General features: G+C 45.0%; 1 protein-coding gene across 4 annotated transcripts; it reads left to right on the forward strand.

Moving 5' to 3' along the window:
• The first annotated feature begins 634 nt into the window (after window positions 1-634).
• sgk2a (serum/glucocorticoid regulated kinase 2a) lies at window positions 635-22,779 on the forward strand. 4 transcript variants are annotated; one of them, XM_069179612.1, is made up of 14 exons: window positions 635-1,008; window positions 9,524-9,593; window positions 10,545-10,605; window positions 12,027-12,079; window positions 14,092-14,149; window positions 14,918-15,001; window positions 15,605-15,736; window positions 16,744-16,856; window positions 17,993-18,029; window positions 18,669-18,755; window positions 18,906-19,001; window positions 19,942-20,097; window positions 20,408-20,497; window positions 21,423-22,779. In XM_069179612.1, exons 3-14 carry the CDS (start codon window positions 10,570-10,572, stop codon window positions 21,585-21,587), a joined length of 1,107 nt encoding a protein of 368 aa, XP_069035713.1. In that variant the 5' UTR covers window positions 635-1,008; window positions 9,524-9,593; window positions 10,545-10,569; the 3' UTR covers window positions 21,588-22,779. The 4 variants fall into 4 exon arrangements, with proteins under 4 accessions (XP_069035713.1, XP_069035714.1, XP_069035715.1 ...); XM_069179613.1 differs by having other exon boundaries at window positions 635-869; XM_069179614.1 differs by lacking the exon at window positions 635-1,008 and adding an exon at window positions 5,437-5,450.
• The last annotated feature ends 2,263 nt before the right edge of the window (window positions 22,780-25,042 follow it).

Below are 25,042 nucleotides of genomic sequence, written 5' to 3' on the forward strand. Positions count from 1 at the left end.
CGTTGATAAGAGGAGCGGAGTAAAATCGTGTGGTTTATACATTTTTGTTAAGCAAACCTGGCAGTTCATCCGCATGGCTCACTCCTAGCAAAACGTCGGGAGGACTTGCTAGTTTAACAGTGAGAAAGAAATCTGACTGGTTGCAAATGACAACGAGATTAAAGTGTCCAGCATGAACTATTCAACATGACTGTAGCTTTTGTTTCATGTCATGTTAACTGTTGTAATTCAATGCCGCCCAGGGATAAGCAACTTCAGCACACACAATGCTATTAGAATGACTTTCATGTTAATTTGTCCTACTTTGGATGCAGGGGGGAGAAATTTATCCTGCCTCAGGCTTCACAGCTGCTTTCGGGTCTCCTTGTTTTCAACTGTTCTTTCACAGCCGCCTCGGACTCAATGTCCTGTTTCTGACCCAGCGAGGCGAATCTTTCCGCACAGCGACCCACAGCCACTTGTTGATGTTCCCGGGCGAGCCCTGCTCACATAGCCTGGCCCACCTACGTGTTTTTCTGACCGCGACCTGTCCTCGTTCAAGCACCTCGGCGATTTACTGTAAACGTGTCGCATTTACAGTACAAATACAGATTTCTGTTTTTGCTGAATTCACGTATTCGCATGTCAATTACTCAGCTGCAGGCAGAATTAGGATATAACGAATATTTTATCCGTCACATCCCAAAGTGGGTAAGGTTACCCCCACGGAGCGCACGGGAGACATTCCGGCAGTGCTGTGCAGCTATTTGGGAAGGTTTTGAAACTCGCCGCTGTTCCCGCATGCATAGCAACACAGATACAGAATCTGATCTGAACCACCCTCAATCCGTCAATCATTTACTTGCTGGAAAACGGAACTACACCAACAGGTAAAGAAGCACCTGACCTTTGTCAAGCACTCGGGTGTTAATGATGCAGAACAACATACTGTTACCTGCACCGTGACTGAAAGGGCACAGCGACTTCAGACGGGGTGCTGCAACAACTCGTCTTTGTAGCGACAGACAGGTAATTAACAAACAAGATCTTAGTCAACCTCAGAGCAAACTTAAACCCACTCAGACGCCGTCTGCCTTTCGTTTTCCGTTCTGTCAGACAATATCCACTACGAGGTGCGAAAATTAAAACGCTTAACTTTTTAATGCAATTTCGAAAATCTTTCCTCAGCTCTGTAACGCGCAAACCCCGGCTTCTTGTTCTCTTCAGTCTGCTTGTTCTCCACTTAGCTGTCTCGTCGAGAAAGGCGCAGAGGAAGCTGTCGGAAATTGAGAAGATTTCGTTCGTTTTCTCTGCGAGATAGAACGAAGAAGAAAAAAGTTGATTACGGAGTAAAGGCGCGTACAGTTTAGGTTGCACTGGCGTGAACATTGAGTACTTTCTAGTTCTAAATCGTAGTGGTAACCTTGCCAGAAGCTGTTTGTGGTTTGCGTAGGTTAATTAAATGACAGGCGTATGAGTGGAGTAGGAACCAGACTATAACACTGAGGTGTCTTTCTGTACCTAAAGGACAGTGTGATGCAAATGTTCTCAGGCACTTGAATTTTAAGATGTTTTTTCAAAGATACCGTTCTCAAAAACAGCCCTAGTTTGTGATAAAGTGTAGTTATAATTAAGGACTAAGTAAAGGTTTATTCCCTGCTGAAAAGAGAAGGCAAACACAACTTTTCGGCTGTGGAGCCTTCTTCGGGTTGACACCCGAAACCCGAAGAAGTCTCCGTGTTTCTTTTCTTCTCTTTTCAGCGTGGAATAAACCTTTACTTGTGCCTTTGCAGCCTACGGATGCTGACGCAGCTCCCTACTTGGACTAGTTATGAATAATTTTGCTGTTGGTTATAACATCTGAATTTGAACATCTGAAACACAGTAGACTGGGTCAGTCCAGGTTTGCAAGGTTTCGTTGTTCCCGGGGAACAACCTGGACAGTAAGTGAGGACCTCTGGTGAAGAACCACCGGTACAAATTGCAGTACTTCCTCTCGTCCGATGGATGAAAAGCCACCTTCAGTGCCTTCGTCAGTTTTCCCTAAAGTGCCTTTAGACGATGTATGTCTACTGGGCAAATGCGTATTACTGAGGATGTTGTAACGGCAGCCAACACAGATGGCATCGTAATACATACAGCAAGACCAGGGTGGGGATCGAAACGGTTACAATTCCGTAACGTCTAATCGCGATTTATACTCCTAATGGAGACCGAGTTGTACAAATGCTGACACTAGCTGTGTCGTGATTAAATGCGGTGATCGTAAAGGTCTGCATGGTTATTGAGAACGTGTAAACTGAGGCCGACAATCGCTGACGCAGCAGCCACCATTCGGATGAATAATGTTACATAAACAGCCTAGCGCCAGATCTGTAAAACAGAGAAGTGTGAACAGGAGAGGAATGTGTACAGAGTGCCAAGGCAGCAGTAAATCCCGATTTTTCCACACAGATAAGGATTCTCTTCTTTCTCAGGGCAAGACTTAACACATGTACTTTTCCGTGAATGAAGGAGGAGGGGAGCGCGCTTTCTACAGCGAGGTCAATCGGACCGGCTGGGCTCACGCAGTGGTGTCTGCAGCCAGTTTTTAGCTTACTGTGCAACCAAACACTGCGGTGGCACAGAATATTCACATCAATTCAATGTATTTTTATATGGCGCCTTTCACAACAAGGTTGTCCCTTTTCTTAACAAAGCAAGTGACCACACATGTTGTGAATACAGAACAGAAAAGACCAGAAGACAATGGAGGAGAGGAACCAAAAACGTCTTAGTAAGGAGAAAAACAACCTCTAGGGGTCCAAGGTCAACTGGCTGCCCAACCCCTTTGGGCATGCTAACATTATACAATTAGAAAAAGGAATAAATGAATAAAGGCATGAATCCATCATGTCTTCTGTATGTCAGTACTCCATGCAGATCTTTGTAGACCTGCAAACTCCTCCTAAACAAAAGCTATATCCACGATGTCCCTCTTGGATCCATGGCAGTGATGCAGCGCCCAGCCCGGGTGCCATCCGGACATGTGGGGAGGAGAATAGGATAGTTTGGTCAGAACAGATGTATCTACCTGGTGGGCCAACATAGAGACACACAATGGCACATACAGCAGCACCACCAGCCATTGTTGCAGCAGGCTGTGATGTAAGGTGTGAGGAGGCTAGGCTGAAGTAATAGGTCTTCAGTCTGGATTTGAATACTAAGAAATCCGTAAGACCAAGTGCAACCGTAGCAGGGCTCTTCAGCAGAAATGCATCTCGACTAGAAGATGAACTGCCTGAATGTGGTCAGCTGAGTTCGAGGAAGAAAAAGGACATTCGCTCATGAGCGCAAAAGGCAAACGCATTCTCTCCAATTGAGATCAGAGGGCCAACTGCTTTGCACGGCACTGCCCCTGAGATATGTCTTCCTCTCAGCCACTCCTGAGCAGAAACCACCAGGCAGGGCTGTGCCAGTAACTGGAGAGCTCCTCACTGCTCTGCTTCCTGTGAGAACGCAAACAGTTCTGGCTGCCTGAAAGATTGCACAATGTAGGGAACTGCTGTTATCGCATTTGTCTTTCTTTGGGACACTTTTTTATTTTTCCAGAAATCTCTCTGCCACATAACCATTGCCATCTCAGCAATAAAACTGAACAACGCTGGAGGGGGGTCACTCTGTCCCAACGCAGTGGCAGTTGTGAAAAACCAAAGGCCGTGAGAGGAGGGCATTTCTACCATCTTATCAATTAATTATTAAAAGCGAATTCATCCAAGGATCTGAACCAGCCACTTTGCGAATGATAAAAATGGCTGGAAAACTTCCTCTGTCACTCTGAACAGAGCTGGGGTTTTTTTCCATTCCCTGTCCTAAACGCAGGATCTCTTCTCTCCCACTGGTGCTCCTGAGCCTGTGTTGTTCCTGATGTGGTCCATTGGAGCAGCTCTTTGCTCAGTGCGAAACCCGGGAGAGGGCTGAAAGTCACTCAGTGCTTTGATAATAAGCAAGAGCAAAGCTTTTAGAGAGAATGACGGGGTACCAAAAGGAAGTTATGAGTTAAGATAAGATCACTTTATTGGCCATATACAATTTCTTGCATTAGGAATTCATCTTTTTGCATACCCCAGCTTGCTCTCCATGAGATACACAGACAGGGAGAGCAAAGCTTGGGGTCAGAGCGCAGGGTCAGCCTTTTATACAGCACCCCTGTGAGCAGCTGGGGTGAAGGGCCTTGCTCAGGGGCCCAACGGAGTAGGATTCCTCTGCCGGCCTGGGGATTTGAACCGGCAACCTTCCAGCCACAGGCGCAGAGCCAAAGTGCCACCACTCAGCCCGTCAAATCAGAGTTCCTTCCTGCCAGCAACTAGGCTATGTATTTCCGATGATTTAAAAAAATATATAAAACTCTTCAAAACAGAAATGATTTTGACATCCAACAATCTTGAGAAATTGCAAGATTGAAAAGACAAGGAAAAAAACCTGTTGAAGCAGGGGAAGACAAAAAAGCTTTTAAAGCGTTCCGACTGATCATTTTCTGGTTCCTCACTCCCTCTCCCTTTATTCTGCTAAATGTTACCATTGCACTATGATTATGCCCCTGTGTATTACATAAAGAGGAGAGCCTGAAAGGGGCACTTTTGGCAAGGTGCTTTTAAGATCTCTACAGATAGGAGAACATCCAACACTCTTTGCATGCCTAGTTGACCAGGTCTTCATTATCTGCATGTTTTATCAGGGTAGAGAGCTTGAAGGCGTATTGAAACACGGAACAGAGAGAACCAGGGAGTCGTGCCAGGGATGAATCTGGCTGGAGGCTCCACCCTGAGCACTGAGAATGTGTGGAAGTGTGTTTGTGTCGGGTTACGAACCCCAGCACTTTGCTTCAACAACAGAAGTTTTTATTTAAAAACATAAGAAAGTGGGTGAGAAGAGGCCACGCTGCCCATTTACCTGTTTGGTTGCTGGTCGCTAATGTAGTTCTCATCTAATCATTTCTTGAAAGATGTCAGGGTATCAACTTAAACAATAGGGCTGTGGACCTTGTTCCACACTCCCACAACCCTGAGCGAAAAGGTCTTAAATGCACCTTGCCAAAATTGCCCTTTTGAGATTCCCCTCATTATATAACACACAGCACCACAGTGTAAAGAAGAGGAAGCGAGGAAGCAGACAATAAAGCAGTCAGGACGCTTTAAAAGTTTTTTTTTTGTCTTCCCCTGCTTCAACAGTTATTTTCCCTTGTCTTTTCAATCTTGCATTTCTCAAGATTAGTTGGATTTCAAAATGAAATCAAACGCAGTTGTAACCGTGACTATGTGATAAATTAAGAAGAGAAAAAAAAACTTTGAAAGGCGACCTGTGAGTTGTCGCCCAAAGCGACCGGGATCGGGTTACACCGGGCGGCTCCCGGGGGTGGGAGGTGATGTCGTGATAACACGGACTCCCGTTTCATCAAACCTGTTTTTCTGTTAGGGATGTAGACCGCTCAGGTGAGTGCTGCCGTTCTCTGCTATCCGGGCATTCACGGGCAGTCGTCCTTCTTCAAGGCCCTCTTTTGGAGCGTCTATGGTTTTAAATCCATTCAATGCGTTTTCCAAAATTGTATTATATAGACGGATTCTATATACTTAAATAACCTGCTCTCTGTCCTAACTAAGTTATAGGTTAAAACATTTAAAGTTCATTTAAGCAATGGAGCGTGTCGTCAATCTAAAGAAAAAGTAATTTAGCTTGGCCGAAAACGCGTGTTAACATTATTCACATCTGCACCGCCTTTGACGTGGAAAAGAAAATTAAAGGTTCCCTTTTGTGAGACGTGAAGGTGAATCACGACAGATCTCGTTGTTTCCAACCGAAGGAAACGTTACGTCCCCTGCTTTTTGGTTAAAAGGAACATCTCACTCCTAGCCCTTAAACAAACGGCCGGATTATGGTCGTCGAACCAATTAGCAAGTGTGATCGCAAACAAATTAGTAAAATGAGGGCAAATGGCCTTCTCTTTGCAATCTCCTTCAACAGTCCTTATTTCGAAATGCGTTCCTAGCTCAAGTTTAAGGTATCTGATTTGGGGTATACCAATTTAAATTGACGATTAACACATAAACCTGACGAGACGAGGCGTTCAGCTATTTTCCCCTTCTGCTAAGTAACACTACAGCTATGTAAATACTAGATATACATTTTAAACGGAGGTCCTTCCCAGGTGAAACACGTTAATGCAGTTTTCTTCACACGTCAGAACGGAAAGCGGCGCAGTATTGTGCTGTAGTGATTAATTGACCAGGGAGCCTGAAAACCAGTTTGTCACCGTCAACTGGCTTGCTTGTGCTCTTTTCACAACGGTGTACCGTGTTGCTGTAACGTGCAAACTGCTTCTTTTGGGAAAAGTGAAAATCCATCAGAATGGAACTAAACGCGTGCTTCCCTTGCAAACTGAAGGCGCCGGAGACATTTCAAGGTTGGATTAAAAAGCAGACTTCTGATTTAGGTCAATTTATGTCATCGTTTGTTTTTGAACAAGTCTATTGCTTATAGAGTATTTTATTTTTTTTAAAAAGGTACTAGCGCACGTAAACTTGGGCTATCTACATAAACGTCTTTAAATCGAAGCCCGAATCCGTTCTAGTTTCTTTAATATTGTTCGCTTTTGCCTTTTCTTTATTTCTGGTTTAAGGAGCATGGTAAAGGGGTTTGTCTCAAAGATTTACTAGAGCAAGTTCTCGATTGTTGGTAGTTTGCTTTCAACATTCTACATTAGTTGTGTTTTAAACAGAATTTGTGATTGGAATCAACCCTGTGCCAATTACGGACTTGAAAAACGTCCCTCATTCAGGTGTGTCCGTTAAAATGTAACGAATTCGACTGAAGTAAAATACAAACCGCTCATTGTGATGAGTGTGACCTGTCATCAAGACCTGCCTGTTAATCTTGCATTTGACTGCCTATTAGGAGCAGCCTTCATAGAAATAAGGGAGCAAACGTGTAACTTCATGCGTGCAGAAATTTGGGGTGTTTTTTCAACAAAAATCGGGGAGCAGAAACAAAAGTGTAAACGAGCCAGAAAATGAGTGGCATTGGAATTAAACTAATAAAAATGGTAAAGTGGTCTTTCCATGCCAGAGATGTGCATGGAGTACTGACATACAGAAGACATGGTGAATGGACTACTACCTTTATTAATTTATTCCTTTTTTAAATTATATTGTGTCAGTATGCCTAAAGGGGTTGGGCAGCCAGTTGACCTTGGAACCCTAGAGTTTTTTTTGTCTCCTTACTAAGGAGTTTGGGGTTCCTCTCCTCTGTCTTTCCATGTCCTCCTGATTCCTAGCTTTATAAAGGAACTAAACCAGGAGTAGGCAATATTCCTACAACAGTGATGCCTTTGTAGATTAGTAACTAATAGCAGAGACAGAAACATAAATGTTTCAAATTGTTTGGAGAGCTGGTCACAAGGTTTCGTTTTCAGTCACTGTTGGGTTGTGTTCTGCTCTTGGAAGTGAGAGTATTGTACTGGGCTCATACAAGACACTTTCTTAAGCATAAAGCAGTTTCCTGCAGGTGTGTCGAGTGCACTGCCTCATCCAGACCTGGACAGTCCTGCTGCTGGAGAACCTGTGTCTAGGTGTTGGACATGCAGCAGAACCTGGAAAACTGGAGGAAGATTAATTGGACTAATTAAGCCAATAATGAGCTGCCTATGTTATTTAGGGCTGTGTTGAAATGAAAACGGAGATATTATAGTGTCCCTCCAAGATCTGCATTGTAGCCCTGCCTAAATCCATTGAATTAACTCTTCTCCAAAATGCAGGTATTCTGCTTTGAATCTGTCCTCTGAGAATTGACCTGTATTTGCTCTAGTATTAAAGAGGTCAGTTAGCTTTATTGAAAAGCACTAGCAGTTGTTTTTGAAACCACATTATGAGTGTTCAATATCTAGGGTGTTAAGGCCTATCTTTATGATTCGGTCCAGACAAATTGACTTTCTTTTACTTCATATCAACAAAACTTGCTGTGCAGTTCAGAGAAACAAAGGGTGTGGTTATTTCTGATGGAGGGGGGAAAAGTGTCTTGCTTATCCTGATAATGTCACATGGCTTTTACTGAACAGCAGTAGCTGGAAGAGGTCTCCAGGTTTGTATTGAGTGGAAACATTATTAAATATTTTATGGCTACAACATGTGACAAGCCCCACTTTTTTTTTCTTGTATTTCCATCACATCTTTATTTGTACTCCAGACCAGAGCCACCATGGCCTCCTTGCGTGTCTTGGACGTGTTTATGAAGAGCAATGTTCTGAAGGAACTACTTTCTTCTTTTCTCAGAAGGATAAACTGTCAGCTATATATTATTTCCCTGGACAGGATACAGTAGTATTGTGCTCTGTGCTTCAGCAGGGAATAAACAGTTATCCACATGTGTGTGGATTGGTGGCACATTGGGTAGCATTGCTGCCTTGGGGCCCTGGGTTCAATTCTCAGGGTGCTATCTCTACGTTGGTATGTTCTTCCTCTGTTTATGTCACTTTCCTCTGGGTTCTCTGGTTTCCTCCCTCAGTCCAGAGACGTACTGGTAGATTAACTTTCTTCAGGGAAAACTATCCCCAGTGTGTGTGCATGCCTGTCTACAGTGGACTGGGCGTATCCTGCCTTATGTTTTTAGCTTGCTGGGATAGGCTCCAGCTCCCCCTTGTGACCCTGAGTTGGTTAGAAAATGGGTGTATGGTAATGAAATTGATAGTATCGGAGGGATTTTATATCTTAATTTTAAAAACCAATTTTTCTGAAGTCATGGACGAAAGAACCTTCCAGGCTTCCCCCACGTTCAGCGGCCTGTTTCTGGCTGATCCCCGCTCCGTATGAAGATGTACAGAACTGCCCCAGTGACTGCTCCCTGCCCGACGCCACCTCATCGCTCCACCCACCTTTGACCATGTCAAAGGCCTGCCCTAAATGCCACAAAGGCTGACCCTGAATTTCCTCAGAGCCCAGCACAAGAGGGCGCTGCTGAGAACAAAGTTAAGCTGACGTCTGGATTGAGCGTGGCCGAGAATTTGTAGAAGATCTGAGTCCTGGGAAAAGGGTCTTTGGTGGCGGTTGGGGGAGCGTTCAATAAGAAATGCCACACCTTAAAAAATGCAGATATCTTCACAGTTGTAAAAGTTTCACTCCAAGTTTATATTATTTTGTTAAAATGAGGACTGAGATTCCGCCTGGTGATTGTGCTATTGGAGCAGTTTAATGCCATCCCAGAGATCCTTCTGTAGGTGAGACAGGAGGGATGTGTTAACCCTGAAAGAGAAGAGAAGAGGAGAGGAGAGCTGGTGGTTCTGTGATCACGCAAGATAGGCGTCCTCGACTGAGCACAGATTGATTTTGTGTGGGGCAAAAGAGAGTCTATTGTCTTTTCATATTGTAAGTGCCTTGGCATAAACTAATGATGGATTGGGGTGGAATGTATACTACATTCAGGGAGGGAAAAGGCTGTCCTACGTTTTATATCTTCTTTGGAGCTTTTTGTAGAAATCCATTTTTTTTTTTCACGTGGCCTAACTGCTGTTTTGCAGAGTTTCTAAGCAAAAGAAGAGGTACATTTCAAGAGTTCATCCAGAAAACGAAAGAGACGCTATGCAAATAGTAAGTCGTGTTCTCTTTTCTTGTTCCAAACACTGCCATGCAAATCTCAAGTCACACGAGCCGAGGGTTAAGGTGCAGAGCTGTGACTTTCCCTGGCGCGGAGTGTCTTGAAGTGGGGAATTTTGAGAACTGGGTCAGGATGAGACAAACCTCAAAGCAGACACGAGGTACAAACAAAGTGCTATTTTATTTTCAGCGCAGGAGCAGAAAATCCAACAAAACCTAACTCTTCAAGCCCCTGACTGCTTTCTTTAGTCCCTAACTAACAAACTGGGCAGCTAAGCTCCTTACTAGTTTTCCATAAGTTTCTCTACAGGCCTCTTCCAGCTCTTTCCAAACTTGCAGTTCCGCCGGAGGATTTCCCACAGCATTCTGGGGAATGTTGTCCAGACAAGAATCTCCATTTTGTCAGGAGTCACTACCCTCCCATAATCTGTCATTGTGTGTCTATCTACAATTCCAAGAGTGTAGAGAATGCTTGGTTTATCTACTGACCAAATTACTATTATTTACATTATTTCCTTAGTTAACTTTTAGATGACCCTTAGTGCTAAACGGAAATGGATAATTTTCTACTAGTCAGGGCTGTTAGAATTAAATTACTGTTCCCCTTTCTGTGTCTAATGTCTGATCACTGTGATGCCAGCTTGTTTAAAGGGAATGGTTTTCCTGGTTCTTACAGGTGTTTTTATTTTGAGCATTCAGCTTGTTTTACCTTAAGTTTTGTACCTTAACACTGGTTACTGATTTAACTACTTGACCTTCAGAGAGACCCCAAGCCAGTTTCCATTTCCACCCTTTGAAAACCAGCACGTCTTGCATCTCGAATTGCAGAAGTCAAACCTGCAACGAAGACGCAAGCAAAGCAGAATGCATGCAGATACTCAGATCAGTTTGATAGCGATGAACTGTTTTCTCTCCTGCTAACGCTTATTCTTAATTTCCTTACAGCTCTGAAGCGGTTTCTCTCCTGGAGATGGATCGGACAAAACACACAGCTAACAACAACCACGTAGGTCTTCGTTGTCCTTCTAACAGCTTCATAGGTTTGACCTTTCAAGCAGTGAGATGTATATCTGGCCACCCGCAGCTCTGCCTACTTAAGACATACAAATGTAGATTGGATTGTCTCAGAGTAGCATGACCAGCAAATCACAATCTCCTGTCCAGTCTGTGAGGTTATGAGTCTGTGTGAGAGTGAGTGTAAATGGCATTTGTTTCATTTACAACCGAAATATTGAACATCAAAATCTCAAGCTTAAACAACCTTAAAGCTAACACAGACTATCCCTTCTCTATAGAAATCAAATAAGCCAAATAGAAAAGCACTTTCAGAGAGGTTCCCTTGCAGTTCCTCATCTCTCTCTGCACGGGCACTGGAGATTTGCATGATCAATTGCCAAGAAACCTTTTTAACGAGTGCACTACTGTTAAAAAATCTTTACTATTTTCTCAGCACTGGAGTCGGAATAAGCGACCTGCCCCTCTTTTGAAAAAGAAGAAACTCCAAACTTGCCAAAAGTGGAAACCTTTAAACCCATTTTAGAGTCTCTTAAAGTAGCACACTGAAGGATATGTGTGGCACTTCACACAGTTTTCTAGCTAGGAAGAAAACTGAAGAAAATTGAGGATGGGAGCATTTTCTGATAAATTGATATGAGTACTTTTGTCCCAGTGTTTTAAGCAGCATTACTAACACTTTATCCACTAGAGCAATACTAGATCTACTGGCGCTTGCCTGCCTTGTCACAATCTCAAGTGATCTCTGGGATTTGTAAGTATGGAAGTAAGTTTTTGTGCCAGCAACTTGTAGCTCCAGCCTGAATGCAGTGACTCTTTCCTCAAGCCCCTGGCTCACGCAGGTGATGTTAGGCCAAGTGATTTTGACCAAATTATCAGCCACCTGTACCCATGACAGCAGTTAGTGGTGACGATAACTGATTATTTTGCATAGCATCTTTCATGTTGCATCTCAAGGAGCTGAAAGGTGATGTTCTCTGGTTCCAGCAACATGACATTCTGCAGACCCCTTCAGTGATTACTGTTGTTACTAATTGATTTGCCCGAGCAGACATTTGTGCTCATTTCTATAGCTGGATATCTTACCGGAGTAATTAGTGTGAAGCAACTTGCTTGAGGGTACAACACCTGGGATTGTGTTGTGCACAACGCACTTTGTCTCACCTGGGATTAGAACCCACAACCGGCCCTGTTACCGGAGTCCAGCACCACACTGCTGCCCATATGACTGTTTCCAAGATTTTGAAATTGCCCAAAAGTAAGATTCTGGATATGGTAAAATTTTGAGTTCACCTCAGTGGCTGGAGCTCTGTGTGAAGAGTCTTTTGTTAAAGACCCCCCCGATGTGAAACTGAAGTCTGTTCAGGACGTCCTGTGCAGTGATTGTTTAATACGGCTCCCTCTCTCCTCTAGCTTCGGGTATCCTCTTCCACTGATGTCAATCTGGGACCGTCTGCCAATCCACAGTGAGTCAATGTTCCCCTCTAATTTTTAATGGCTTATGTGCGCAAAAAAATTCAAGTTGTGCAATTTCACTTGTGCGCACTAAACTACGTGTATGTAAAATTGTAAACCTGAAATTATTTTTTGTTAATATAGTCATTCACATAGAAGCATAGAGATTTAAAAGACCGGGAGAGCTATTCAGGGAGCCCAGTCATAGAGACTGAGTGTCCAGCGAGCATGAGCAGGGAGGTAAGAGACTAGGAGAGCAGAGATATCGATGATCAAGTAGCAATATTAATGCACACAGCCAAGTTGAGCCTCTGGAAGGCAGTCCCATGTGGCCAATTTAGCATTTTTCAATTGACGACCGTGTTTGGTTTATCATCATTTTTTGGGGGGGAATTTAATTTTTTGTGCGCAGTTCAATTTCCTATCTGCGCTGATTTCATAACCTGTGTGCGCAGGCACATGCGCACAACTTAGAGGGAACATTGCAGTGACTGTTGTGTATTGAGCATCTGCTGTACATCCCACATAGTTATGTCATGAAGTCATTTTTGAGTATTCGCTACCAGGTTTGGTAACTTCCCATGTGTGAGAGTTATTTTTCAGTTATTCTAACATGGCTCTTCTCTAGTTAAAGTGTTTTTTTTTTAAACAGTCCCCTTGAGAAACCTAGAGCTCTATGAAATTGCTAGCCCTGTGTCATTGCGATCATCAGGGGAACTGATGAGAGTGTAGCTGGATTAGTAAGGAGGAGTGTGCTCGGCAGTGATTTTAAGAGCTCTTTTACAAGACGAGCTTGTGAAGCATCATACAAAGAGCAAGCCCATTTTTATCCGTAATCGCACAGACATTTTGCTGCTTGATGATCCATTTGCAAACCTCCTGGTGGTTGCATGTCCACCTGTGAAGTGCATTCTGGGGCAGAATGAACTGCTCTTTCACTGCTGTCCACAAACGCGTTTCCCAAGAAACAGCCCTAAGAAAACTGTAAATAGAAAATATTCCACCTTTCCATTTGTTTCTACAAAGTTGTATACAACTTTTTTTTCCCTCTTACTCTAAATAGGGTGATGTAGGAAACGTGCAGCTTATGATACTCTGAGTAGAAGCAGAGCAAATAGTTGTGCCAGGAGAATTTAGTCTGTACTGCAAGGAGAAGGACAGTCATTAGTCTGTGTTTGGGTCTTTGGTTTCTGTGATGCACCATTGTGAAACCACACAAACACAAAGGAACAACCACAGAGAACATCATAATATTATTAATGTCAATAGTTACACTGAAAGATGCTGGTTAGGGCGAAATGCTTGTTTTCAAAATCAAGTTGGCCTTAGTACACAAAACTGCTTTACTTGTGCTTTTCTTGAAAGTATATCACAAATTCAGCTCTTGGATGGAAGTCAGTAAGTTGGCAGACTCTTTGTTTTGGGAGTGTTGCAAGAATCCCCTTGATCAGTGTTGCACACAGCAGCACACAGTGGCACATGCCATTTTCTAAAATCTAAAATCAATCTATTGCAATATTAACCACACTCGGCATAGCCATTGGCCTGCAGAATCCTTGAGCTCTTCAGGAAAAAAAAAAGTGAGCTGGATATTTTTTATTTAGATGGAAAAACAATAGTTCATACCATAAATGAGATTCATCTAGACATTGGGGGAAAAAAAGTCATTCACCTAAAGATGGAAAGAATTGTATATTACAGCAATCCCAAATGCATCTCAAAATACCAAGTATGCTGTTCAGGGATAATCAAACTCATCCCCTTGCACACTTCTGTTGAAATGGGGCCCATGATTTTGGGAATCTCGCAATTCTGGGACAGTTCTTACGCACTGCCTCACAGAAATCAGTTTAATCCCCTATTGCTGCCTTTCCATCTCTTCAGAGCCTTAAAACCTACAGTAGCTCAAAGCGAAGTTATTTGTATCCAGCACAGTGAGATGCAGACCTCTTTGCATCTAACTCAGAAGGATTTCAGGATTAGATTGTATATAATACTTCTTGTTCCTTGGTTGTTTCCTTAGAGCCAGACCTACAGACTTTGATTTCCTAACTGTGATTGGGAAAGGAACTTTTGGGAAGGTATGGTGACCTCTTGCATTACAAGAATATATGATATGCCTGATATACCTTGCACACGATATACCTTGCAACTCACAACTGGCAGCCCACTGAATTTCAGCAGGGGTGAGCCTGGAGACCTCCTGAATAAGCTTAGGTTGCTGCTGGAAGAGGTGTTAGTGGGACCTGTAGGGGGCGCTCATCCTGCGGTCTGTGTGGATCTTAATGCCCCAGTATAGTGACAGGGACACTATACTGTAAAAAGGTGCTGTCCTTCGGATGAGACGTAAAACTGAGGTCCTGACTCTCTGTGGAATTAAAAATCCCAGGGTGCTTCTCGAAAAGAGTAGGGGTGTAACCCTGATGTCCTGGCCAAATTTCCCATTGGCCCGTACCAATCATGGCCTCCTAATAATCCCCATCTATGAATTGGCTCCATTACTCTGCTCTCCTCCCCACTGATAGCTGATGTGTGGTGAGAGTACTGGTGTATTATTCAGGTGGGGCTGCACACTGGTGGTGGTAGAGGGGATCCTCATTACCTGTAAAAACGCTTTGAGTGGAGTGTCCAGAAAAGTGCTATATAAGTGTTATTAACAATATGCTTTATATTTCTTGATCTTTGCATGAAGTGTGCTTCACGAATGAAGTCAAACGAGTTGAAATTAGTGAGCTTGGCTCTCTGGTGACAAAGAAGCACAGTATTGGAGAACTGAATAGAGAGGTAACTGTCTGAGATATCTGATTGAGATTAGGAGATATTTCACTGTGGGCGTCACTGTCTTTCAGGTGCTGCTAGCCAAGCGGAAATCGGACCACAAGTTTTATGCTGTGAAAGTTCTGCAGAAAAAAGTCATACTGAAGAAAAAAGAGGTTGGACATCATGCTTGCCACGCGGCTTGCTTTCGGTCAATCTAGTTCAATCTGCCTGTTTAGTTCTACCTTATGTTAAAAGTCCCTTCATTATCGGAAACAACCTGTTTCCCTGCTTGGTTTCAGATGCCAAGGAGTGTTTTCAGAAAATGATATCCCGTAATCTAATCAGTCTTGCTTGCAGTTGTCCGGCCAACAGAGTACAAAGGACAGAACTTCACACTTGTTTTGAGAAGATGATAATTTACCTCTGTTACATACTTTTACAATACTTTGTTTTTCCACCCTGTTTATTTTGAACACCCCGTGTCCTGTTTTCCACCTTCCTTGCCAATCTGTTCAGCTCGCGTTTGTGCCCTGTATGCAGTGGATCCTTTGCCTCTAAAATCTGCAAGACCTTCCTTGACATGGCTGGAAAAATGCACACACGCTGTTGACAGGAAAGCTGTAAATTCATGTCTCATGGAATCAACACCACCCTGAATCCCTTCAATAGGCTGTGGATGAGATCTAGTGACAAAGGGTTTGTTGGTGACGAATGCTGGCAGAATCTTCCACTTGGGTCACTTTCTTTCTATGAGAACGTGCTCTTTGTCTTACCAGCAAAAGAACATCATGGCCGAGCGCAACGTGCTGCTGAAGAGCTTGAAACACCCTTTCCTGGTGGGGCTGCACTATTCCTTCCAGACCGCCGAGAAGCTCTACTTTGTTCTGGACTACGTGAATGGCGGGGAGGTACTGTATGGCTTTAGGGAGCAGACCAGCGCAGCCGGATCTGCAGTGTCAAAACCGGGTTAGGCCACCAGGGGGTGGTGTAAAGGCACTGCAGAAAGGGGGAGAAAATGAATCCCCCCCAGATTTGCATGAGGGGATTAGAGGATTGGCTCCCCCAGTTTGGAAGCCAGTTCCAGAGGTTTGTCTGCTCGGGTTTGGTTATTTGAGGAGGGTCCAAGGTTCCACAGCAGTCGTTTGCTTGCAAAACCTCATCACGAGCAGCAGCCATATCACCCTGCAACTCACAACTGGCAACCCACTGAAGCTCAGCAGGTGTGAGCCTGGTCAGTACCTGGATGGGGGAGACCTCCTGGGAAAAACTAAGGTTGCTGCTGGATGAGGTGTTAGTGGGGCCAGCAGGGGGCGCTCACCCTGTGGTCCATGTGGGTCCTAATGCCCCAGTATAGTGATGGGGACACTACACTGTAAAAACAGGCGCCGTCCTTCGGATGAGACGTAAAACCGAGGTCCTGACTCTCTGTGGTCATTAAAAATCCCAGGGCGCTTCTCGAAAAGAGTAGGGGTGTAACCCCGGTGTCCTGGCCAAATTTCCCATTGGCCCTTACCAATCATGGCCTCCTAATAATCCCCATCTATGAATTGGCTTCATTACTCTGCTCTCCTCCCCACTGATTGCTGGTGTGTGGTGAGCGTTCTGGCGCACTATGGCTGCCGTCGCATCATCCAGGTGGGGCTGCACACTGGTGGAGGGGAGTCCCCATTACCTGTAAAGCGCTTTGAGTGGAGTGTCCAGAAAAGCGCTATATAAGTGTAAGCAATTAATAATAATAATAATAATAATAATAATATTATTATCACGAGCACAGCCGGAGACTCCAGCCTGCGTGTGAGTGTGGTACGAAGAATTATGGCGTAAAGAATGGGTTGGGAAGGGATTATACTGTGCTGTCGGGTTTGAACTTGTAAAGCACTCAAAGTCTCCTTTCCCTTCCCCTTTCTCCCGGCAGCTGTTTTTCCACCTGCAGAGAGAGCGCTGCTTCCTGGAGCCCAGGGCGCGCTTCTACGCTGCAGAGCTGGCCAGCGCCATCGGCTACCTGCACTCCCTCAACATCGTTTACAGGTCCGTTCCCCCGCTGCGCCCAGGTGACCCCCCCCCGTGCGCTCTCGCGTCGGTAGGCTTGCTCGGCACAATTCAGGCTTTATTGCCCCAGCTGGGGGAAAATATGACACAATGACAGACACAAACTTTACTAGCCAACAAGTCAGTGCAACAGGGTTACAGCAAGATAAGGGAGAGGATAGTTACAAAACTTGGCTTAAAAGAGATATTGCTGCGTCTATTAGTATCATACTTGGGGACACAGAGGCGTGAAGGGGGTGAGAGAGACAATCCATAAAACACTTTTTCTTTGCCACACTCTGTTTCTAGAGGATGTTTAAGGAGATTTGATTGACCCCAATTAATTTCCTACTTATTTTGACTCATTTTCTACTGTTACAATCAATGGTACTGATGATACCAAACCAGCAGTTGAGGCAGTATGTCAAGATTCTTTCAGTAAAAGACTTGTAGAAAAGTCTTAAGATGGTTCTATTTACCTTGAAATAGATTAGCTTCCTTAGAAAACAGTCTCTTTTGTCCTTTTTTTTATAAATGGTGTTGCAGCATTTGTCCAAACTCAGGTTTTTTGTCTATAACCAGTCCCAAGTATTTGTAGTCATTGACAGTTTCCAGAGTCTGACCATTAATTACAGTAGGGTGGAGGGATGTCGCATTTATTCTTAAAATCAATGACTAGCTCCTTTGTTTTTAAAACATTTAACTGCAAAGCGAACTCATCAAACCATTTATTCAGACTAACTAGGCTACCAAAATTATTGGAACAACGGTACAGTTCACCGAGTCTGGCTTTACTAGGTTCCTAGACTGTGACCACATAAATCGTTTTAAGCACAATTAGATATTTAAGACCTTAGGAGGACTCGATGGTGTTAAAGGACTGAATAAGACCTCTTCACGTTCAGAGATAAAGCTTGCTGTTGAAAACTGTCTGGTACAGTAGCCTGGACTGCCTCTCTTTCCAAACACGGTGTCCCTGTCGACTACCTGAGTCATTTTAAGCGTTTGCAGGTCATTTACCATGATAAGGGTGACTGACATTTTTAGCTGTGATGATAAGACATACACTGCAAACTCAACATTAATAGAAACATAACTTTTATAACCTAAACTCTTACTTACTTTTTCTTTTTCAGAGACCTGAAGCCAGAGAACATCCTGCTGGACTCTCAGGTGCGTCTCTCATGGACCGGCAATAACATACAGGCCCTGCCAAGAACTCCTCCGTCCACCCAGATTAAAAACCTCATGGATACACTGGTGCATTTTCATGGCTATGCGATGCCTCTTGATCCACTGGATGCACCCTTGTCAGGAGCCTGTAAAGATCCTTCTGTCCTTTTAAAATCGTTGCAGTAACTGCGGCACTGAGCCTTATGGGTGGAGCGGTGGCTCTGTGGCTAAGGATCTGTGCCTGTGGCTGGAAGGTTGCCGGTTCAAATCCTGCAGCCAGCAGAGGAATCCTATTCCCTTGGGCTACCGAGCAAGGCCCTTAACCCAAAACTGCTCCAGGTGCACTGTACAATGGCTGATCCTGCGCTCTGACCCCAAGCTTCTCTCCCCGTCTGTGTGTCTCATGGAGAGCAAGCTGGGGTATGCGAAAACAAATTCCTAATGCATATAGGGCTAATAAAGTGATCTTATCTTATCTCCTAATTTATGGGCTTATGTACAGAGTCTCATGCAGAAACAAGCCCAGGCCACTTGGTTTAAGAGCTTGCTGATTGTGTTTCTGTGCAGCTGTTGAGAGTGTGTATAGGCTACCGGTTGAGGGCTCTAATGAAATGAGGTGCTTTGTGTTCTGCTGTCCAGGGACATGTGGTGCTGACTGACTTTGGGCTGTGCAAGGAGGGAATAGAGCCTGAAGGAACTACTTCCACTTTCTGTGGGACTCCAGAGGTAAGAAGCGTCTCGCTAGGCCTGTCAATGCCTGGATGACGGTGTGACACAGGGCCTGTGGTGCAGGTGTGGCGAATGTCCTTTCACATGTCTCAGCCCTACTGAGGTCTCCGTGGTGATTATGTGCTTTTTCTCCCTCTGTCTCTGCAGTATCTGGCCCCGGAGGTGCTGAGGAAGCAGCCCTATGATCGCACGGTGGATTGGTGGTGTCTGGGAGCTGTGCTCTATGAGATGCTGTATGGGCTGGTGAGTGTGGCCTGCAGGGCGGCGCTGTGCCTGTAAGCACTTGTACACCTGGAATGTACCACAGCAGTGGAATGGAAAACCGCTGAAATGGCGAAGAATTCTTGCACCTCAGTCTGAGTGGCCACACTGCTGTGGATTTCTTACTATTCAGCTCGTGCCAGGTATCCTTATAGGCTTAGGTGTCCTGTTGGTAGTGCTGTAATTTATCTCGCAATCAGACGGGAACTTCAGGATCACACCTGTAGTCTTCACGTGCATTTCAGCTCATGCATGCTCTGTGTGCGTGATCGCTGCGTTGATCAGTACTCTGCGCGGGACCCCGCGCGGCTGTGGGCCGAGGTCTCTCCGCCCGGCCAGCGGGACCCGCGCGGCTGTGGGCCAGATCTCTGCGCCCGGCCAGCAGGACTCTGGGCGGCTGTGGGCTAGATCTCTGCGCCCGGCCAGCGGGACTCTGCGCGGCTGTGGGCCAGATCTCGGCGCCCGGCCAGCGGGACTCTGGGCGGCTGTGGGCCAGATCTCTGCGCCCGGCCAGCGGGACTCTGCGCGGCTGTGGGCCAGATCTCTGCACCGCTGTGGGACAGATCTCGGCGCCCGGCCAGCGGGACTCTGCGCGGCTGTGGGCCAGATCTCTGCGCCGCTTTGGGCCAGATCTCGGCGCCCGGCCAGCGGGACTCTGCGCGGCTGTGGGCCCAGATCTCTGCGCCGCTGTGGGCCCAGATCTCGGCGCCCGGCCAGCGGGACTCTGCGCGACTGTGGGCCCAGATCTCTGCGCGGCTGTGGGCCAGATCTCTGCGCCCGGCCAGCGGGACTCTGTGCCGCTGTGGGCTCAGATCTCTGCGCCGCTGTGGGCCCAGATCTGTGCGCGGCTGTGGGCCAGATCTCGGCGCCCGACCAGCGGGACTGTGTGCAAATTTGGTCTCTGTCCTTCCCCTCCCTGCAGCCCCCGTTCTACAGCCGGGACGTGTCGGAGATGTACGACCACATTCTCCACAAGCCCCTGCACCTCCCGCCGGGCAAGAGCATGGCAGCCTGTGACCTGCTGAGGGGGCTGCTGCAGAAGAACCCCCAGCACCGCATGGGGGCCAAGGCCGACTTTGTGAGTCCCTGCGAACGCACCCCCACCCCCCCTCCTCTGATCCTCACACGGCACTAGGCGATTAAGTCTTTTCTATCTCATTCTCGTACTATAAATATAGTATAATGACTTCATAGACCAATTTTTGTATAAATATATATGTATTTTGTATAATATTTATGATTTTTCACCTATTATTTATCTTTATGCTGGAAGAAGAGTCTGTCTGCTCATTCTCACTCTGCTTCCTCCTGCTGTTTGTATTTAATATGAATGTCCTTCCCAAATTGCTTAAACGTGTCATCTGAATGGAAAGTGTTTTCTTTTCCAGTTGGAGCTTAAAACCCATGTGTTTTTCTCCCCCATAAACTGGGATGACCTGTATCATAAGAGGATCACTCCTCCCTACAACCCCAAAGTGGTAAGCAGGCCCTCTCCTGTCACAGAAACTGCATGTGTGTGAGACGTGTCATCTAGTGTACCGAGATCTAATAGAATTAATTGAACGAGTTGAATAGAATAAAAAAAATAATCTCTTTAAAATTAATCTGAAAGTGCTTTACCATATTGAAGAAGTAGCAAATAAGTAAAATTGTGAAGCTGCAGATAAAAAAAACCAAAGCTAAGACAATCACAAAACTGACTCTATAAAAAGATTAAAGCTCGATTTAAGATCTGGCGGAGTCTCTTTTGGGGTGGTGTTCCAGAACAGTGGCTCATAAATGGCCAAGCCAAGTGCAGCCTTGAATTTTAAATTCAGCAAATTGTCATTTTAATATTGTTTTTTAGAGACTCTTGCAGCCCCTCTAAAAATGAAACTGTGAATCAGTGATTCCACTACAGACATAGGCAGCGTAGGACGCAGCTCGACTATTTCTTAGATGGAAAGCATTCTTTAAGCCCCTCCTAGCACCATAGCCGAAAAGTTGTCTCTTTTCTTTTCCTCTCAGCATGGAATAAACCCTTACCTGTTCCTTTCCAGGCCAAGCGTGCTGACGCAGCTCCCTGCTTGAACGTCTTTAAGCCTGTTCTTTGAACAAACTTAAAGACCGTCCTCTGCGAACGATCTCGTAGGAGATATCGCGTACTGTCGCTGGGAAGCTTTCGCATGCAAGCAGTCTCTATACTAATGCATTAAAAAGTGAGCTGATTTTGCAAAACCAAGTCATGTCAAACATTTCATCTTAAAATTCAGACCGTTAGAGAAATGGAGTGCTATGACTGCTCTACAGGAATTACTAGGGGCAACTACAGGGTCGCAAAAGGTTGTGAAGCCCTTCCTAAAATATAAAACTGCCGAGTGTGGCTTGTTACACACACTCTTTCACGCTTTCGTTCTGCTCTAGAACGGCCCAGCTGACCTCCGACACATTGACCCGGAGTTCACCAAGGAGATGGTCCCCAATTCAGTGGGGCGCACCCCTGAATTCAGCTCCTGCCTGGGCACCAGCAGCTCCAACGCCTTCAAGGGCTTCTCCTACGTGCAGGGTGATGAGGCCTTCCTAAACTGAGGGGAGGCTTGCGAGAAGCTTCCTTTGCCAGAGACGGACCCTGGATGCCCCTCCAGGAGGAGAAGCGAGATGGGCCAGGCTGTCTTCAGCAGGACTGTAAAACCCCCCTCGCCCGTGCAGCGAAGAGCCGACTCCTGCACCCCCAGCCTTTCCTGCGTTGCGTGCCCTACGTCACAGAGCAGGCTTGGAGAATTCTCCATGTCTCTCTCTTGGACCCTGCCTGCTCTGTGGCCACAGATACATCGTTATCAAAATTAAGAACATAAAGCTTTTTGGCAACTTTTACAGTTAAGGACAATGTTATTCCATTTAAATTATGCATTGTTGAAGGATACCCTCTGTGGTTGGGATGGGGAGGTGGAGGGGACATTTCCTAGGAGACAGTTCTGTTCCAACTTTAAGTGATGAATTGCACAAAAGAAGAGGTAACTACTGCAATATCTCGACAGCTCTTGCTGTGACAGAGAGGGGCGTTCGTCACCGATTTGCACCCCTTACTGCGGACGTGCCGAAATGTCCACTTGGTTCCCGTTATTGATTGGTTGATCGTATACTTGGGTCTTTTTTCTTTTGTGTTTGTTTTGCATGACTTGTATCAGATGTGCTTCAGTACCAGTTAATTTTGATGGGGTTCTGTTCAGTCTTGTCTAACACTCCGGTGGGCTGGTTTGGAACATTTCTGTAATGGACAACTTTTTATTTTGGTTTTTAATTGCACTGCAGTATGTAAATATCCGCTGTCCATTAGCTGAAGTGTGTGGGTGTAGGACAATGTCTCCCACTCCATGTCTGTGCTGTGAGAGTCACTCTTTTATTACCAAGAGTAAAGTCCTTCCCTGCAGTGAGCCGCCCTAAACTTTTATTGTGCTGTTTGTTTATTTCCAAGTAAAAATAGCCTTTGACCACAGAACCTAAGGCTTATGTAACTAAGACTATTATTTACGATCCCAGAGAATCTTAGGGGACTCCACAGCGATGCAGGAGATATGCATAGTACATTGATTCAATTTAACAATGATAGAAGAATTGTAACCGATTGTAACCAATTGTAAACACTTAGGCGACGTGTTTGCTGGTCATGTTTAGTTATTGGAAACTTGCCTGTGTCTTAATCAATTTAATTGTTTTCTGAGACGAATGGTTTATAATGTATTATTTTGCAATATAAATAAAAATGTAAATGAGGACTTCACGCACTGTGCTACATGTCCTTCATCATCTGTGTCAGTGGTGCTATATTTGACCTGTGATATCAACCAGGTTAAAATTCTAACAGTACGGAGCACATTGAAAATGATTTGGACACTTGCCACTACTAGTTGTCATCATCACCACCTGGTCACAACCAAACGAACCACAAATCGCAGAGATCTTCCCAAAATTCTGTGTTGTGAATATGGTTATTGACTCATTTGGCCTTGAGGCAATATTTCCTGTTACTTTACTATAGGGTTAAACTTTTATTTCTCCATGAGAGAGTTCTGGTGTGTTGAAACAAAATGTTTCCATTTTCAAATGGATTTCAGAGCTGCCCACACCAGTGAACAGATGAGCTCTCTGGGACCAGCGTGTGCTGTTTTTTTTTTTTAAAAAAAAACACCCCCTGCTCTTTTCACAGGGAAGGGACAAGAACCTCAAATTAGGCTTGGTTTACATTGAGACTTGGCCCCTGTGGGTTGTTTTTAAAAGTCACTTGTTTGTGTATTCATGCAGATTAACAGGTACCATCAGTAAATGTAACAATCGCAATAAGAGGCTCTAAATAATCACAGAACCTTTACATACAAATATGCAGATGTTTTCTGCATTAGTTATGAAAACAAAATACACTCAACTAGTGGGTGGAGAAAAGGAAATGTAATAAAGTTATCTCTTTGAATGAACATAACAGGATTTCCAGTTCCTCAACACTCCGATGATGATGATGATGATCAAATTAATAATAATTAATAATTGCTTACACTTATATAGCGCTTTTCTGGACACTCCACTCAAAGCACTTTATAGGTAATGGGGATCCCCTCCACCACCAATGTGCAGCCCCCACCTGGATGATGCGACAGTAGCCGTAGTGCTCCAGTACTCTCCCCACACACCAGCTACCAGTGGGGAGGAGAGCAGAGTAATGAAGCCAATTCATAGACGGGGATTATTAGGAGGCCATGATTGGTAAGGGCCAATGGGAAATTTGGCCAGGATGCTGGGGTTACACCCCTACTCTTTTTGAGAAACACCCTGGGATTTTTAATGACCACAGAGAGTCAGGACCTCGGTTTTATGTTTCATCAGAAGGACGGTGCCTTTTTACAGTATAGTGTCCCTGTCACTATACTGGGGCATTAGGACCCACATGGACCGCAGGGTGAGCGCCCCCTGCTGGCCCCACTAACACCTCTTCCAGCAGCAACCTTAGTTTTTCCCAGGAAGTCTCCAACCAGGTACTGACCAGGCTCACACCTGCTGAGCTCCAGTGGGTTGCCAGATGTGAGTTGCAGAGTGATATGGCTGCTGGCTTAATAGGCTTAAATTAAGAATCGTCTGTGTTATGAAACAAAAGCTTTTCCCAGCAAAACATGAGGTTTCTTGGAAGTGGAGAATCTAGTGTGAAATCTGCTGTGAAATGGTGATGCATCACCCACAGATGTTTTCAACAACTTGACAGTAAAGCATTTGATCATTTAAACGTTTAATACAACATAAAGCTTCCTTCTTTTTCAGTTCTTTTTGCACAGCAGTTTGACGTACACTATGTTATTACATAGCTATATCATTCGTTTAAAACTGCTCATTTTTAGATGGTGGTGCCATCTTTTGAATGGAAACTGTACATTAAATTGCATCCGGACAACTGCCCCTCCAATCTTTTATCAAAGATCGAGACTGGTCGAGTTACTAAACTAGTCAAATTCACAGATGACACCAAAAACGAGAGGATTGAAAAAAAATATGGGAGAAGCTGCCAAGAAAATTTAAAAAGTCTTCATGACTGGGTAAATATCTAGTAGATGCACTCATTAAACCTGCAGCTGAATCACCCTGCAACTGACAACCCACTGAATTTCAGCAGGGGTGAGCCTGGAAGGGAGACCTTCTGGGAAAGCTAAGGTCCCTGCTGGAAGAGGTGTTAGTGGGGCCAGTAGGGGGCGCTCACCCTGAGGTCTGTGTGGGTCCTAATGCCCCAGAATAGTGACTGGGACACTATACTGTAAAAATGTGCCCTCCTTTGGATGAGATGTAAAACCGAGGTCCTGACTCTCTGTGGTCATTAAAAATCCCACTTGAAAAGAGCAGGGGTGTTACCCCGCGGTCCTGGCCAAATTTCCCATTGGCCCTTACCAATCATGGCCTCCTAATAATCCCCATCTCTGAACTGGCTCTGCTCTCCTCCCCACTGAGAGCTGATGTGTGGTGAGCGGACTGGTGGGGCTGCACACTGGTGGTGGTGGAGGGGAGTC

Source organism: Lepisosteus oculatus, chromosome 16, assembly GCF_040954835.1.
Source record: "Lepisosteus oculatus isolate fLepOcu1 chromosome 16, fLepOcu1.hap2, whole genome shotgun sequence".
Lineage (NCBI taxonomy): Eukaryota > Metazoa > Chordata > Actinopteri > Semionotiformes > Lepisosteidae > Lepisosteus > Lepisosteus oculatus.